This window comes from Salmo salar, chromosome ssa05 (assembly GCF_905237065.1).
Source record: "Salmo salar chromosome ssa05, Ssal_v3.1, whole genome shotgun sequence".
Lineage (NCBI taxonomy): Eukaryota > Metazoa > Chordata > Actinopteri > Salmoniformes > Salmonidae > Salmo > Salmo salar.
Genome location: NC_059446.1, coordinates 39,185,493 through 39,203,855, shown reverse-complemented (window position 1 = coordinate 39,203,855; position 18,363 = coordinate 39,185,493). Strand labels below are relative to the sequence as shown.

The following is an 18,363-nucleotide window of genomic DNA, read 5'->3' as shown; positions in this document are numbered from 1 at the left end:
GAAACTGGACGATCTTTAATATAGTTTTCTTTTTCCCCTGGGAGGAGTGAATGCTAGTTAACGCTCCTCTCTCTCGCTCCGTCTTTGTCTGCGGAGTGCGCGACTGAGACACGGTTGTGCGTCAGAGCTCAGTGCTCGAGGACTGGCACGTACAGTGTAGATTGCCTCGGAAGGTACTAGATTTGTCGGGGGGGTTCTAGTATAACAGGTTCTAGTATAACAGCAGTATGTATGAGTACTTCCAGCTCATCCTCTACTTCTCCTTCTTTATCGGCCTGTGTGCTATGGTCTGTCTCTACTTCTCTGGTTGTCAGGAGATGACCTACAAACACGACGGTAAGGACTTTATTGTAGTATAGTAACCATTTGAGCTGTCTCAGTGGATTGGACCTGAACACAACGGGAAGGATACGGTGTTTTTAAATAATGTTGTTGAGTCTATAAGATCAATGGGAGGGACGAGATTAGACCTTTCCTTTTTTAGAGAATATTGTGAGGAGAGTTTTGGTTTCGTAATCCGATGGTAAGGAATATGGAAGTGATTCTTCCGAGGTTGATGGACTGTCTACAGTCGCTGGTGAAAGTCCACACACCTCTTGCACAGCCTTACATGTTGTTTTTTTCCCCTACCGATCTTCACAACCTACTCCACACTTTCAAAGTGAAAGAAAAATATTAGAACGTTTTTCCAAATGTAATAAAAAAAATCAGAGTTAATAATTGGTGGAAGCACCTTTCCCAGCTGTGAATAATTTTAAATACGATTCTACCAACTCTGCACAACTCTTGGGGCAACATACTGTATATCCATTGTTTTTGACAAAATTGCTCAAGGTCAGTACATTTGGTTGGGAATCATTGACGGACAGCAATATTCAAACCTTGTCTCTGATTTTCCCACAGATCTAAGTCCAGACTGAGATTGGACCATTCTGGAAGATTCAACACCTCTTGAAAAGCCATTCTGGAGTGTCTTTGGCATTAAAATTTGTGTAATTTTACAGCTGAAACATGTAATTGTCTCAGGGTTTTGGTTTTCAGAATTCTACAATGGGTTTTCCTCATTCTTTTTACCTGGGCTTTGCTCCTTTCGTATTTATTTTTATCCTGATAAATTCCTCAGTCCCTGCCGACGACACGCATATGGTATGCTGCCACCACAATACTAGACAATACAGAGGGTTTCACTCTGTGTTGTGCTATATTGGATTTGAATACCTAATCCTGGGATAGAGTTTTATTTTTAAGGTGAACAATTACACAAAAGTTAATGCCAATGACATGGCTTTCCAAGAGGTGTTGAGTGTTCCTGAGTGGTCCAGTCTCAGTCCTGACTTAAATTTGCTTGGAAGTCAGAGACAAGCTTGGAATATTGCTCTCCGTCAATGATTCCCAAACAAAATTTCCTGAGCTTGAGCATTTTTGACAAAAACAATTGATATACTGTATGTTGCCCTCAGAGTTGTGCAAGGTTGGTAGAATCTTATTCAAAATGATTCACAGCTGTAACGGTTCTTCCACCAAGTATTAACTCTTGTATTGATTGCATTTCTTCACACTCATCTCCATTTTGTATTAATAACAACAACAACAAAAAGTTTAACTTTAAAGTATGGAGTAGGTTGTTTAGATCTGTAGGAAAGTGTAATCCCTTTTTAGATTTAATTTTAAGGCAGCCACATCTGATTAAGGGATGGGTAGACTTTCAGTAGGCACTATGTGAGTGTTCTGTATAATATTGGATGTGTGTTTTTGAATTTTCTCCTACCATTTTTGTGAGTGTGCAAATCAATGTTACAGATCCTCTCTCCCCCTTGCCGTCCCCCCCCCCCCACACCTTCTCTCGCTCTCTCTCTCTCTCTCTTTCTCTCCCCCTCCAGAGGCATGTTGTGGAGACGTATTTTGGATTTGACGAGGAGTCTCTGGACTCTGAAACGTCCTCTCTGACCTCTTACATCACTGACCTCACAGACCGTACCCCCGCTACACCCGAGGAGGACCTGGAAGACGTAAGTGTGTGTCTGTGGCCTTTACTCAATTGGATTTGCTCAACTCCTGCATCCTCTCTCCTCCGTCCTTTCTGGCATCCTTTTGAAATTAAATAACTCTCCTTCTCCAATTGTGCGTCATCAGGCAAATCATCTTTACAGGGTGGAATCCCAAAATACATTTCTAAATTGCTGAATAAATGTAGCTGGTTGTGCAAGACATTTTCTAGATAAAAAGGATAAGTAGCATATCGTTTTTAAATGTTTGCATGCGTTACTCATTCAAGAAAACAGTAGCTGATTTTAAAGGGGCTGTGGCAGATTTCAAAACTCAGGTAGGATACACTTGTGCTTCCTCACGAAAAGGAGACTATTGAAGAGGTGAGGACAGTCTTCCGTTAGCCTATTATTGAATTGACACTCCTAGACCACTCATTGGTTTCCAGGTCACGGAAGAGCGATAAGTGAGAAAAGGGTTGTGTGTTTGTGTATTTGCTGTTTAGCAGTGGTGTAGTGGTAAAATAAATTGGTGTGTAAACGCTGATGGCCCTTCTCACTGAATAAAGTAACATTCCCTATATTTTCAATGCATTTTTCAGCTGTAAGTAAGTAAACGCTTGCGCAAATTTAATGGTGTTCAGGTGTGTGTTTGACCCCGTCTCTGTTCCTCCAGGGTGTATCTCGTGAAGAGGCAGAACTGAGGTTCAGACAGCTGACCAGAGAGTACCAGGCTCTCCAGCGGGCCTACGCCCTCCTGCAGGAACAGGCTGGGGGGTCGCACGACGCTGAGAGAGAAGCCAGGGTTAGTAGCTTTAACCTTTAACGCCTACCTCCTCATAACCCCTAACACCTTCCCCTAAACTCTATCCATAAACTCCTGATGTGACCATCACTGTCTCAAAACATGAGGAGTACAAGATTAACGTTCTTTGGTGTTGAAGGGCTGCAGGATGTAGAGGCTTTTGTTCCAGCTCAGCACTAACTCGATTCAACTAATTTGACTCTGGCCTCTGTACCTGGTCCCGCAGAACCGTGAGCAGTTGCAGGCGGATCTAATAGGCTGCCAGGCAAAGATTGGCGACCTGGAGAAGGCATTGGCTGAGAGGGGGCAGGTAAAAGAGAAAAGGGGCGGGGAGAAGACTGGGAGGTCCCTGGCTGCTCCGCTCTCATTGACCCTGCTGCTTGTCTGTCTGGGGGCTTTGTTTTTGGCCTGGTGCTACGCCGACCGGATCTGCTGCAGAATCCTGTGATGACGCTCTGATGTCACAAGTCTGCCCTATTTGCATGCTCCAACCATTGTTGACAGTTTTTTTTCCAGACCTTTTTATATAGTCTATTTTCACTGGAAAAGAGCGAATCGGCATTAATCTACACATGATCAAATTGATTGAATGTTACGTCATGCCAAACAAATCCACCAATCATACCAAATGACACCATTTACAGACATGACTATGACAGACACGAGGTTGATAAATGTTTGTTTTTTTATCACATTATGTGGAAATCATCTTATTACAATCCTCTGTAAAGATATGTCAATTTGATTATTTCCATGTTTTAAGCAGTCACATTTGTAAAATCACAGAGTGAAATATATGTAGTGAAGAGTATCTGGATTTGGGGTCAAAACCAATGTATACCAAATGCAGATCACATCATTGTTCAATCTGATTGTTGAATGCTCAGAATGATTTCATTAGACTGAACAGATCGAAGACTGGGCAGCGTTTCACAGAGTTCAGAACTCCTAGCTACCTCCTATCATTCTCTGTTACCTGCTGCATGCGTCACATTGGTTTACTGCGTGTTACCTGTTTGTGTCACTGTGGCCTTGTTGCACTGCTTGCTGCACCTCTGGGGGGGCTCAATATTCCTGTTCCGCTGATCACCATGTTGTTCACTGTAATACTGGTGGTGGCCTTCCAAACTGTTTTCATTTTGGTTCAATAAAGCCATGCTACACCAGGTTCTTTTGTTTGTCTTGTGAATGCATGTATGTTGTTCACTGTTTGAAATCATTATTTCACTTATTTTGGGCTTGTGGGTCTCTGTTGTAAACCAGCTGGTTTGGGCTAGGACTGAGCAGGTCGGGCTGGATCTGTTAGTGTTTTGGTGCTTATGCATGTTCAGTATCCCTTCTGGGTGGCATGGTTCTCTTTTCTCCCCTGTGATTCTGTGTTGTGATGCTTTTGTTTTCTTCTGAGACGTGTGTGTGTGTGTGTGTGTGTGTGTGTGTGTGTGTGTGTGTGTGTGACTGTATGTTTCTCCAGGACTCTAAGTGGGTGGAGGAGAAGCAGTACCTCATCAGGGCCAATCAGGAACTCCATGAGAAGGTAAGACACCTCCTACTTCCTCTGTCACTCAACACTGTCCTGTGAGCCATCTGGAAGGAAAGGACACGAGGATATGGCGCATTTTGAGTGTATACTTTAATAGATAAATGATGTCAAGTGGTGGGAAATACGTGTGTGTGTTTGTGTGTTTGTAGATGTGTGTGTTACAGCAGGCTGAGTCGAAGCTGCAGGCAGAGGTGCAGGACTCAAGGGACCAGAATGAGCTGCTGGAATTCAGAGTGCTAGAGCTGGAAGTAAGAGAGTGTACAACCATCAAACTGCCCCCAGGGGGTGACACCGGCCTGCACACCCGACGCAGGACCTACATACAGTGACCAGAATATACACACACACACACACACACACACACACACACACACACACACACACACACACACACTACTGTGCTTCGACCCATTGTATGTACCCTGTATTTCCTCGTTTTGCTTTCTGACTGCCTTACCATCCCCACTGAACTGGAAACTTGTATTTTTTTTTATTGAAATATGTACAAGAATGTTGTCTTAAGTGAGATGAATATAAATTTGTATGGAATAAAATGTATTTAAGTTCACCATCCACCCCATCTTTGTTCATTTGTCTCCCCTCCCTGCATGTAGTTCTTAAGTTTTATTTACTTTCATTAAAAAAACGTATTTATTTTATTTCAGTTGTATACATGACTTTCAAACCATTAGTCACACATGTCCTGGATTCTTTTAGTGTTCTCAACAGAAGATTGACTGCATAGCTTTCCACCTTTTTCAGGTTTCACTTGTTTCAACAACTGATGTAGGATCAGTGTCTTTCGTTATGACATCATAGGATATACTCTCACTTCAAGATGAGATCAAATCAACTCATAATACACAGACTCCTAAGGAAGGGTTGGACCCGTAACGGACCCAAAGATCTTCAATCACTTACACACTCATACATTTGAAGATGTTTTAAAACCCCATTTTGCTTTGGTTTGCGTCACCTTTAAAAACATGTTTCTCCACCCACCTTATTTGGACAGATTCTGAGCATGCTATCCTCATCATGTAAGTACTGTGCATCATTACATCATTCAGTTCAGTTCCCAACCATGACCCATTCACTATCAGTCTCACTCACCAACCTACCCAATCAGAATGTTAGTTGGATTGTGCTGTCTCTCTAGGGGACTGACTTTTGTGGCACATGAAGTGGATGGGGAGGACTCTGTGTGTATGAGGGTGGGGTTAACTGTCTGTGTTGTCCAATAGGAGAGGGAACGCAGGTCTCCAGCCATGGGCTTCCACATGACCACCTTCCCAGAGAACACCAACAGCGCTCTGCAGATATACTGTCATCAGGAGGGCATCAAGGTATCTCTCTCTCTCTGTCTCGCTCTTCCCCTCTCTCTCTCTCTCCCTATATGAACTGGATGTGTGAACCCTCTTTAGGACGTGGTTATTCCAGATCTGATGAAGAAGCTGGATATCCTGGGAGATAATGGGGTGAGTTCACATTAGTCTCCACTCTTCCTAATGCTTTTAGTACCATTCACACTGCTAATTTTACTTCTCAATTAAAACCTTAAATACTTTCATTCTTTTCCCCCGTCCTCTATCCCTTTCTTTTCTCCTCTTCCTCTTCACCTCTCCAGAACTTGCGTAACGAGGAGCAGGTTGTCGTCATTCAGGCGGGGACGGTTCTCTCGATGTGTGAGAAGGTCAGTCCCTCCTCCTCCTCATCACCACTCAGCCTGACTTTACTGACACCTACTGGTCATATCCATTATCTACTGTGGAATGAATTATCTCTCTCTCCATAGTGGTTAAAGCAGATAGACAGCACAGAGGCAGCCCTGACCCAGAAGATGATTGACCTGGAGAATGAGAAGGTGAGGGGGAAAAAAGACAAACGTATCTGAACACGCATCAGTGGTTCTTTTACAACTTCCACATACAGCACACGACACCGTTGTCATGATGTGAAATCATATCGTGTGATGTCAAATCCTGGGATGTCATATCCTCTGTGCTGTGGCTGTTCCAGGACCTGTTCAGTAAGCAGAAGGGCTTCCTGGAGGAGGAGCTGGACTACAGGAAGCAGGCCCTGGATCAGGCCTACATGGTACGACACAGCAGCACGGTGGGACAGGAGGGTTACTCTACAGCTGTCTCCTGCTTGTAGGAACATGGGTGGTTGTCCTCTGTAGCTCAGTTGGTAGAACATGGTGCCTTTAATGTTAGGATAGTGGGTTCGATTCCTGGGACCACCCGTACGTAAAAATGTATCCACACATGACTAAGTCGCTTTGGATAAAAGTATCTGCTGAATGGCATTTATTGTTCTAATATTATAAAAACCCAATGGTCATTATATTATCGAGCACCAGTTCTAATCAAGATAACATTTAGTTTCATAAAGTGTGAGCATGTTGTAGGCCTTCATCTAGACACACTGTCAGCCCTCTAGCTGATGTAAAACCATCAAACATCACGAACCCAGAGACCAAACCCTGTTTGAGTTTGTGTTGTCGGGATACTGCATCTTTTACCTCAATGAATCCCTGTTTGCACTGGGTACTAAAGGACAGAAAGAGACATGCCCTACTGAGTGGGGAAGTATGGCTGAGCGTTCACTGTTCAGACATATCGCTAGTACTTTAAGACATAATGCCTGAGTGAAATGTGTAATTCTAATGAGAAGGTGTTTTGGAGGGAACAAACGTAGGCTATAGATGTGTGAATGCCTGAGTACAGAGTAAAGGCTTAAAAAGCCCATATGTTTTATGTTCTTCAAATCCCTAACTGGATTCAAGACTCACTGCCACTATACAAGTCAAATCAAATTGTATTGGTCACATACACATGGTTAGCAGATGTTAATGCGAGTGTAGCGAAGTGCTTGTGCTTCTAGTTCCGACAGTGCAGTAATATCGAACAAGAAATCTAACAATCTAGTAATCTAACAACTGTAAGGGATGAATAAGAATATGTACTTATAAATATATGGATGAGCGATGGCCATGCGGCATAGGCAAGATGCAGTAGATGGTATAGAGCAGTATATACATATGAGATGAGTAATGTAGGATATGTAAACATTATTAAAGTGCCGTTATTTAAGGTGACTAGTAATACCTTTTATTACGTCCATTTATTAAAGTGGCCAGAGATTTGAGTCTGTGTGTTGACAGCAGCCTCTCTATGTTAGGGATGGCTGTTTAACAGTCTGATGGCCTTGAGATAGAAGCTGTTTTTCAGTCTCTCGGTCCCAGCTTTGATGCACCTGTACTGACCTCGCCTCTGGATGATACCAGGGTGAACAGGCTGTGGCTCAGGTGGTTGTTGTCCTTGATGATCGTTTTGGCCTTCCTGTGACAAGGCAGGTAGTTTGCCCCCTGGTGATGCGTTGTGCAGACCTCACTACCCTCTGGAGAGCTTTGTGGTTGAGGGCGGTGCAGTTGCCATACCAGGCGGTGATACAGCCCGACAGGATGCTCTCGATTGTGCACTTGTAAAAGTTTGAGTGTTTTTGGTGACAAGCCAAATTTCTTCAGTCTCCTGAGGTTGAAGAGGCGCTTTTGCGTCTTCTTCACCACGCTGTCTGTGTGGGTGGACCATTTCATTTTGTCCGTGATGTGTATGCCAAGGAACTTAAAACTTTCCACCTTCTCCACTACTGTCCCGTCAATGTGGATAGGGGGCTGCTCCCTCTGCTGTTTCCTGAAGTCCACGATCATCTCCTTTGTTTTGTTGACATTGAGTGTGAGGTTATTTTCCTGACACCACACTCCGAGGGCCCTCACATCCTCCCTGTAGGCCGTCTCGTCGTTGTTGCTAATCGAGCATAAAACTGTAGTGTCATCTGCAAACTTGATGATTGAGTTGGAACCGTGCTTGGCCACGCAGTCATGGGTGAACAGTGAGTACAGGAGAGGGCTGAGAACGCACCCTTGTGGGGCCCCAGTGTTGAGGATCAGCGGGGTGGATATGTTGTTTCCTACCCTCACCACCTGGGGGGGCTGTCAAAGTCCAGGACCCAGTTGCACAAGGCGGGGTCGAGACCCAGGGTCTCGAACTTAATGACGAGTTTGGAGGGTACTATGGTATTAAATGCTGAGCTGAGTCAATGAACAGCATTCTTACCTAGGTATTCCTCTTGTCTAGATGGGATAGGGCAGTGTGCAGTGTGATGGCGATTGCATCGTCAGTGGACCTATTGGGGTGGTAAGCAAATTGGAGTGGGTCTAGGGTATCAGGTAGGGTGGAAGTGATATGCTCCTTGACTAGTCTCTCAAAGCACTTCATGATGACAGAAGTGAGTGCAACGGGACGATAGTCATTTAGTTCAGTTACCTGAGCTTTCTTGTGAACAGGAACAATGGTGTCCATCTTGAAGCATGTGGGGACCACAGACTGGGATAGGGAGTGATTGAATATGTCCGTAAACACACCAGCCAGCTGGTCTGCGCATGCTCTGAGGACGCGGCTAGGGATGTCATCTGGGCCGGCAGCCTTGCGAGTGTTAACACATTTAAAGTCAGTTAACAGTAAGAGTATGTAGCATTCACTTCCATTTATACATTTTATTCAGTGTTTTTTTTTTTGGTGTGTATTTGTGTTTTTAGTTCCACTTTATATTGTGTCAGTAGAAGCATGTATTTACATGGTAACTACACTGGCGTAATAAGACATAGTTGTAAGTACTATGTAACAAAGTGTACTTAGTACCTACACTTTAGTTACCATGCAATTGCCATGAACAGCACATCATTATAGCAACACTAGATATAAAGTGGAACAGTGTTTTCCATCTATGCCATGATCACAGTGGTGTGTGTGTGTGTGTGTGTGTGTGTGTGTGTGTGTGTGTGTGTGTGTGTGTGTGTGTGTGTGTGTGTGTGTGTGTGTGTGTGTGTGTGTGTGTGTGTGTGTGTGTGTGTGTGTGTGTGGCTGTACGACAGAGGATCGCGGAGCTGGAGGCTACGCTGTATAACGCTCTGCAGCAGGAGCCCGGGGGGCGTGCGGTGGCAGAGTCTCTGTCCGACAGGCAGAGGGAGGAGCTGGGGCTAGCCGTGGACAAACTGCGGAGGCAGATACTCAGGCAGAGCCGCCAGTATGACAGTCAGATCTTACAGGAGCGCATGGAGCTCCTACAGCAGGCCCAGCAGGTAAGGAGAGGCCTTGACCTGCAGCCGCCACAGAGAAAAGATGCAGTATCCCTCCCTCCCTCTAGGTGCATGCGTGTCAGTATGAGTGTTGGTGTATTTGTATAAAGATGCAGTGTCGCTCCTGCTTTTGTGTGTGTGTGAGGGCTTATGTTTTGTGTATCCCGCCAAACGTCAGCATTTCACAGAAGACCTATCCTTGTTCTAATCGTCTTCATACGTCTCACCTCGTAACTAAAAGTCTTACACTCAGCGTAACACGTCTTATCTCAACCTTTTTTTTTAGTATTTTAAACGTAAACTTTATTTAACTAGGCAAGTCAGTTTACAATGACGGCCTACCGGGGGAACAGTGGGTTTAACTGCCTTGTTCAGGGGCAGAACCAAGGATTTTTATCTTGTCCGCTCGGGGATTCGATCCGGCAACCTTTCGGTTACAGGCCCAACGCTCGAACCACTAGGCTACCTGCCGCCCTAATCTTAACCTTATGCAATCCATTGCTTCAGAAACGAACCATCGTCTTTTCTAACCTATAACACCATAACGGTTTACTAAAAACATCAATTATAAAAAACGTTCTCTGTAACTGACCTGCAGTTGAGCGATTCTTCCCAGTCAGTGGTCTCCTCCACCAGCTGGTTGCAATTTTAGGATCTCACACTAATCACAACCCTTAAAACAGCTCTTTTCCAGGCCCTGCCTCCTCTCTGGCTGACTCAGCTGTCTTGTGGTTATGACCTAAGCAGCTTTTAGCATTCAGGTCAGCCATGCAAATGTGATCAGTGTGCTTCCAGTGTATCATATCTCTATCAGGAGCAGATACTGGTATGGCACCAGTGAAGGTTCTTGGATTCCACACGGAGTGTGTTCGTCTCAAATGCCAGTTCTTTCTCATTAGCCTGTTGTGTTTAAAGGGGCAATCTGCAGTTGCTACAAACATTTTTAGACTTTTAGTCCCTGCATCCATAGCTCTGTCCATGAGTTTGAGAGTGGCACATTTCTCCAGCACAATCCCGCCGCTGTTATTGTTCGAACTGCAGATTCCCCCTTTTGAAGGACGGGGAAGTTGTAGAGGGAAGCCGGGCCAGTGTAGCCAATACCAAAGGTTCTAGGTTTTACCTCTAATCTTCTTTCAGTCAACACATCAGATCCTGGTCTTATAGAACAAAGTTCCACTCGCTTGTTGTCACTGCAGTGGGATTTTATGACTCTGCAACAGCTGCCATGGTAACATGGTAGGAGCACAGGTTTTTGGGAATATGTGGAAACAGACTCTGTTTAGCAACCATAACCATTTCATTTTCTACTTCAATTGTGAAGATAATGACAGACCGTAAGGCCACACATTACCCATGTGAACTATCGTATGCTGCCTGTCATAGGTATGACGTTGACCTCCTGAACTCTAGGTTCTGTGTTGTTTCCGTTACAGAGAATAAGGCAGTTGGAAGACATGATTGAGATGCAAAAGAGACAAGTAAAGGAAATAGAAGAAAAGGTATATATGTCATGTAGAGTTTCTACGTTTCATAGTTATGAATGTGGTGGGGCATGGGAGCATGTAGACTGACTTTTTTTGTTTAGTTTGAATTATTCAAGATAACAGTAACACTCGTCTTCTTCTCTCTCCTTTTATGACCATTCTTTAAAATTCTTCTTTTCTTTTTTTTTTAGTTTTTGTTCCTCTTTTTGTTTTTCTCTCTAGCTTTTATTCTTTGGCCTTAATGACACTGACATGGACCGACAACAGGTAAATGGTACACACCTACACAACCGTCATAATACTGTGTAATAACATGATGATTTTGATGGCCATTTGTCTGTTTTCACAGGTGCTAAGGCGCTCAGGTGGAGAGTGAGGAAGAGAAACACAACATATTTGGTTTTTTTCATGCATTTTTTTAGATGGTTCACAAACCTTATATGGCCTTTTTGATACACGTGCACTTTTGTGGAAGACACTTACCTGGAATGCAAAACAAAACCATGACTTTGAAAAGTCAGAGACATGTAAAAGAGGTATATCAGAGTTTTCTTTTACAACGGAAATGTCCCTTACCATTTCTGGAAGTGGAACATTTAGCCAAACTCTAATGTGAGTTCTAAAAAGCATAAACATTGTAACTGGAACACTGAAGCAGGTCAATAAAGAAACGGAGAAACTGAGATGGAGACAGTGCCTCAGATGGATTTAGAGCCAGACAACGAAAGAGTGCAATTGTAGAGGCGGAAGGAGAAGGAGGAGAAAGAGTTGATTAAAAAAAGCAGGACGATTTCCTAACAGACTAGCCAAGTCCTGGGCATTCCCAGAAAGCTCAGTGCAGGAGGGTCTCCATGGAAAGGGCTGGCGAAACGGCTGTCATGGCCAAATTCAATGAGCAAGAAGTGAAAGCTCTGTACTCCGGAGTAGAGGGACACCAGAGGACTACGGGGACAGAATGTGTCACCGGTCTGTGAAACAGAACAAAGAATCCTCAATAGGTAAGTGACTTTATAAACTCAGCAAAAAAAGAAACGTCCTCTCACTGTCAACTGCGTTCATTTTCAGCAAACTTAACATGTAAATATTTGTATGAACATGACAAGATTCAACAACTGAGACATAAACTGAACAAGTTCCACAGACATGTGACTAACAGAAATGGAATAATGTGTCCCTGAACAAAGGGGTGTCAAAATCAAAAGGTACAGTCAGTATCTAGTGTGGCCACCAGCTGCATTGAGTACTGCAGTGCCTCTCCTCCTCATGGACTGCACCAGATGTGCCAGTTCTTGCTGTGAGATGTTACCCCACTCTTTCACCAAGGCACCTGCAAGTTCCCGGACATTTCTGGGGGGAATGGCCCTAGCCCTCACCCTCTGATCCAACAGGTCCCAGACGTGCTCAGTGGGATTGAGATCCGGGCTCTTCGCTGGCCATGGCAGAACACTGACATTCCTGTCTTATAGGACATCACGCACAGAACGAGCAGTATGGCTGGTGGCATTGTCATGCTGGAGGGTCATGTCAGGATGAGCCTGCAGGAAGGGTACCACATGAGGGAGGAGGATGTCTTCCCTGTAACGCACAGCGTTGAGATTACCTGCAATGACAACAAGCTTAGTCCGATGATGCTGTGACACACCGCCCCAGACCATGACGGACCATCCACCTCCAAATCGATCCCACTCCAGAGTACAGGCCTCGGTGTAACGCTCATTCTTTTGACGATAAACGCAAATCCGACCATCACCCCTGGTGAGACAAACCCGCAACTCATCAGTGAAGAGCACTTTTTGCCAGTCCTGTCTGGTCCAGCGACAGTGGGTTTGTGCCAATAGGCGACTTTGCTGCCGGTGATGTCTGATGAGGACCTGCCTTACAACAGGCCTACAAGCCCTCAGTCCAGCCTCTCTCAGCCTATTGCGGACAGTCTGAGCACTGATGGAGGGATTGTGCATTCCTGGTGTAACTCGGGCAGGTGTTGTTGCCATCCTGTACCAGTCCCACAGGTGTGATGTTCGGATGTACCGATCCTGTGCAGGTGTTGTTACACGTGGTCTGCCACTGCGAGGACGATCAGCTGTCCGTCCTGTCTTCCTGTAGTGCTGTCTTAGGCGTCTCACAGTACGGACATAGCAATTTATTGCTCTGGCCACATCTGCAGTCCTCATGCCTCCTTGCAGGGACCCTGGGCATCTTTCTTTTGGTGTTTTTCAGAGTCAATAGAAAGGCCTCTTTAGTGTCCTAAGTTTTCATAACTGTGACCTTAATTGCCTACCGTCTGTAAGCTGTTAGTGTCTTAACCTCTTGGGGCTAGGTGGGACGCTAGCGTGCCACCCGTGGTGCACTCCATCAACAGCAGGTGCATTTCAAGAGCGGCAAATTTGAATCCAAATAAATGTCAAAATTCAAATTTTTCAAAAATACAACTATTTTACACCATTTGAAAGATAAAGATCTCCTTAATCTAACCACGTTTTACGATTTCAAAAAGGTTTTACGGCGAAAGCATAAATTTAGAGTATGTTAGGACAGTACATTTACAAGAGTTGTGTGTAATGTTTTGTCAAGTCAAAGACAGGGTCACCAAAACCATAAAACCAGCTAAAATGATGCACTAACCTTTTACAATCTCCATCAGATGACACTCCTAGGACATTATGTTAGACAATGCATGCATTTTTAGTTCTATCAAGTTCATATTTATATCCAAAAACAGCGTTTTACTATGGCATTGATGTTGAGGAAATCGTTTCCCTCCAATAACCGGCAGTCAAGTCAGCGTCACAAATTAAATAATTAAAATTAGAAAACATTGGTAAAATATTATATTGTCATTTAAAGAATTATAGATTTACATCTCTTGAACGCAATCAACTTGCCAGATTTAAAAATAACCTTACTGGGAAATCACACTTTGCAATAATCTGAGCACTGCGCCCAGAAAAATACGCGTTGCGATACAGACTAGACATCATGTTGGGGAGATCTAAAATCGAAAATACTATGTAAATAATCCATTACCTTTGATTCTCTTCATCTGATGTCACTTCCAGGTATCACAGGTCCATAACGAATGTAGTTTTGTTCAAAAAAGCTCATCATTTATGTCCAAAAATCTCCGTCTCGTTAGCACATGATGTAAGCCAGCCGGACTTCTCGTCATGAACGAGGGGAAAAAATATATTTCCGTTCGTTCAAACATGTCAAACGTTGTATAGCATAAATCATTAGGGCCTTTTTTAACCAGAACATGAATAATATTCAAGGTGGACGAATGCATACTCTTTTATAACGTGTTGGAACGAGGGTACCCAACATGAACTCGCGCGCCAGGTGTCTAATGGGACATCATCGTTCCATGGCTCTTGTTCGGTCAGATCTCCCTCCAGAAGACTCAAAACACTTTGTAAAGGCTGGTGACATCTAGTGGAAGCAATAGGAAGTGCCAAAATATTCCTAAGCCCCTGTGTTTTTCAATGGGATATGTTTAAAGTCAATACAACACATCAGGTATCCACTTCCTGTCAGAAAATGTCTCAGGGTTTTGCCTGCCAAATGAGTTCTGTTATACTCACAGACACCATTCAAACAGTTTTAGAAACTTTAGAGTGTTTTCTATCCATATATAATAAGTATATGCATATTCTAGTTACTGGGTAGGATTAGTAACCAGATTAAATCGGGTACATTTCTTTTATCCAGACGTGCAAATGCTGCCCCCTAGACCCAACAGGTTAACGACCGTTCCACAGGTGCATGTTCATTAATTGTTTATGGTTCATTGAACAAGCATGGGAAACAGTGTTTAAACCCTTTACAATGAAGATCTGTGTAGTTATTTGGATTTTTATGAATTATCTTTGAAAGACAGGGTCCTGAAAAAGAGACGTTTTCATTATTTATTATCACAGCACTGTATTTGTCTAATTTCAGTTACCTTGACAAAACAAACCCAACACAAATACTTCCTTCTCCAGCTGTGTTGTGCAGTTCTGTGCACCTGGCACCCCAGACCTCTAGGTTCTGACCCATAGAGTGAAGCTTCTAGAGCACAGCCTGAGAGACAACGTCAGCTCCTTTACTGAGTCTGAGAGCTTGCTGCACAACAGGTGAGGAGCAGGTGACAGACAGACGGGGATCTCACATCACACAGCTACAACATATGGCCACAACCATATCACATTGCACACACTGTCGTGCTAACATGCAGCTTACCACACGGAATGCTGACACAGTAAGACTGTTGCTTGCCTCTTGCTTGTATCACTGTTTGTGGGGTTTATTTCTAACATTGCCGTCAGTAAGGTATGTGTGCACACTTCTACTTTATCTTGGACAGATGACTGGCAAAAACAATTTGACATTAGGTCTCATCTCTGTTTAATGCTAATGTTATGCTAATCATGTGATGCTATGCTAATCGTGCGATGCTATGATAATCGTGCGATGCTATGCTATTTGTGCGATGCTATGCTATTCGTGCGATGCTATGCTAATCATGTAATGGTATGACAATGTCATGTGATCTAATGAGTCATGTCGTCATCCTGTGCTGGATCAGAGAGTTGGAGGTGCCAAAGCAGAGCCTGCTACAGAAGGTGGAGGACCTCACAGCACACTCAGTCCTCCACTGTCCCAGCATGCAGCAATGCCAGAGGCTGGACGAGCTGCTCCACGCGCTCAGGGAGGAGGTGCGCTTCATGGTGAGTAGAGACTGTACTGAGCTTTACATTAGCTTCAATGAGGCTCATAGAGTGATAAGTATGTCATGTAAGCTGTACTGTAAATTGTAATATAAGCCTGTTGTAATTATTGTGCAAGTGTATTGTGAGTGTGGTTTAAATCTAGCATTTCTCAGGTGTAGTGCTATTTTGACTGTAGTCTCCCTCTCTGTTGCATTATATGAGATGTGTATGACATTACTCAGATGTGAGGAGTAACTGTGTCATAGTTCTATCATGACTGGTCTTTCCCAGTACCAGGAGAAGGGGCATAGGAATCTTGTGTGTGTGGAGGGAGAGGCGACAGTGCTGCCAGGCCCAGCTCAGGGCTAAAGAGGAGGAGATGGGTTGCCATTCTCAGTACTTTGAGCACTTTAAGAGCCAGCTGCAGCTCAAGTTCGGCCTGGCCAGAGACAAGGAGCAGGGCCTGCAGACCAGAGTCTACCAGCTGGAGAGACATGGTCTGGAGATGTCTGTATCTTCATCCACCAACATAGCCACTGTCGACGCAGCTAGCGTCAACTACCCTGTCATGGTGCCAACGGAGTCCGAAAGACTGGCCCACCCAAGGGTCTCCAGCAGAAGCAGGGAGCGGATGAAATAGAAATAGAGGAAGAAAGAGAGGGGGAGAGAGAGAGAGCGTTAGGGAGAGCGGGGTGAGGACAGACTGAGAAGCTTCATCCTCAACCTCCAGGAGGACCTCAGCGAGCTGTTGAAGAGGGAGGAACAGGGGCTGGAGGAGTGGAGGGGGCTGTTGGAACAGCTGCAGGAAGCGCAGCAGAATGGCCACTCCCTGTCGTGTAAGGTGGAGGAAATGAGGACGGTGGTCCACAGGCTCAAGCTGAATGAGGGCTCCATGACGGAGGAGGTGGAGGAACTGCAGGAGGAGAACCAGAGACCGTGTAAGAGGCTCAGCCACAACCTGAGACAGATCAACCACAGCCCGGGCTCTACTGACCCCCGTCTCTACCCCCAGCCCTAGCTCTGGTGCCAGCCCAGGGACTCCAGCCCCAGCCTGGCTACCGTCCTGCCAAACACCCCTGCCATGTGGACAACACTGATGACATTGAAGCTAATGTGGAGGTGACTCTTAATCAGTAGTAGGTCTTAAGTCTAAATTGTTGAAGAGTTCGGTCACAAGAATGTGAATGAGTACAATTACAAGCAAATTGTACAATTGATTATAATGTTGGATTATCATGGCTTTAGCTGCACAGTGGAATGTTGATCTGATTAACTACAGATGAACTAAAGAGTGTGGCTGGCTTGTGTGTTTGAGACTGGGATCTGCTTTGTGTTGAATCTCTAATGTTTAGTTTTGACCATCTATGCAGGTGAAGCTGACCCTGGGCCAGTCATCAATAAACACACCTCCCTCTGCTCACCACCGTGGAGCAGCAGAAGCCGCCGCTCTGCCTCTACCCCAGCCGAACTTCCTGAACCTCTCAGGCCTACCGTAGCCAGAACCCCGGCATCATACAGTTGAAGTTGGAAGTTTACATACACCTTAGCCAAATACATTAAAACTGTTTTTCACAATTCCTGACATTTAATCCTAGTAACAATGTCTTAGGTCAGTTAGGATCACCACTTTATTTTAAAATGTCAGAATAATAGTAGAGAGAATTATTTATTTCAGCTTTTATTTCTTTCATCACATTCCCAGTGGGTCAGAAGTTTACATACACTCAATTAGTATTTGCTAGCATTGCCTTTAAATTGTTTAACTTGGGTCAAATGTTTTGGGTAGCCTTCCACAAGCTTCCCACAATACGTTGGGTGAATTTTGGCCCATTCCTCCTGACAGAGCTGGTGTAACTGAGTCAGGTTTGTAGGCCTCCTTGCACACACCCGCTTTTTCAGTTCTGCCCACAAATTGTCTATAGGATTGAGGTAAGGGCTTTGTGATGGCCACTCCAATACCTTGACTTTGTTGTCCTTAAGCCATTTTGCCACAACTTTGGAAGTATGCTTGGTGTCATTGTCCATTTGGAAGACCCATTTGCGACCAAGCTTTAACTTCCTGACTCATGTCTTGAGATGTTGCTACAATATATCCACATCATTTTCCTCCCTCATGATGCCATCTATTTTGTGAAGTGCACCAGTCCCTCCTGCAGCAAGGCACCCCTAAAACATGATGCTGCCACCCCGTGCTTCACGGTTGGGATGGTGTTCTTTGGCTTGCAAGCCTCCCCCTTCTTCTTCCAAACATAACAATGGTCATTATGGCCAAACAGTTGTATTTTTGTTTCATCAGCCCAGAGGAAATTTCTCCAAAAAGTACGATCTTTGTCCCCATGTGCAGTTGCAAACCATAGTCTGGATTTTTTTATGCCGGTTTTGGAGCAGTGGCTTCTTCCTTGCTGAGCGGCCTTTCAGGTTATGTCGATATAGGACTCGTTTTACTGTGGATATAGATACTTTTGTGTCTGTTTCCTCCAGCATCTTCACAATGTCCTTTGCTGTTGTTCTGGGATTGATTTGCACTTTTTGCACCAAAGTACGTTCGTCTCTAGGAGACAGAACGCATCTCCTTCCTGAGCTGGTATGACAGCTGCGTGGTCTCATGGTGTTTATACTTGCGTACTATTGTTTGTACAGATGAACGTGGTACCTTCAGACATTTGGAAATTGCTCCCAAGGATGAACAAGACTTGTGGAGGTATACACTTTTTTTCTGAG

General features: G+C 44.5%; 1 protein-coding gene across 1 annotated transcript in view; it reads left to right on the top strand.

Moving 5' to 3' along the window:
* jakmip1 (janus kinase and microtubule interacting protein 1) overlaps positions 1-17,230 on the top strand; it is a 37,361-nt gene extending 20,131 nt beyond the window's left edge. Inside the window, exons 10-26 of the mRNA XM_014199943.2 lie at positions 1,881-2,009; positions 2,662-2,790; positions 3,017-3,100; positions 4,262-4,324; positions 4,480-4,578; positions 5,575-5,676; positions 5,755-5,808; positions 5,958-6,023; positions 6,126-6,194; positions 6,350-6,427; positions 9,267-9,473; positions 10,904-10,969; positions 11,146-11,221; positions 11,304-11,952; positions 14,935-15,066; positions 15,519-15,660; positions 17,013-17,230. Coding sequence (XP_014055418.1) covers positions 1,881-2,009; positions 2,662-2,790; positions 3,017-3,100; positions 4,262-4,324; positions 4,480-4,578; positions 5,575-5,676; positions 5,755-5,808; positions 5,958-6,023; positions 6,126-6,194; positions 6,350-6,427; positions 9,267-9,473; positions 10,904-10,969; positions 11,146-11,196 — 1,197 coding nt within the window. The 3' untranslated portion in view covers positions 11,197-11,221; positions 11,304-11,952; positions 14,935-15,066; positions 15,519-15,660; positions 17,013-17,230. The remainder of the gene's footprint in view (positions 1-1,880; positions 2,010-2,661; positions 2,791-3,016; positions 3,101-4,261; positions 4,325-4,479; positions 4,579-5,574; positions 5,677-5,754; positions 5,809-5,957; positions 6,024-6,125; positions 6,195-6,349; positions 6,428-9,266; positions 9,474-10,903; positions 10,970-11,145; positions 11,222-11,303; positions 11,953-14,934; positions 15,067-15,518; positions 15,661-17,012) is intronic.
* Positions 17,231-18,363: the final 1,133 nt, after the last annotated feature.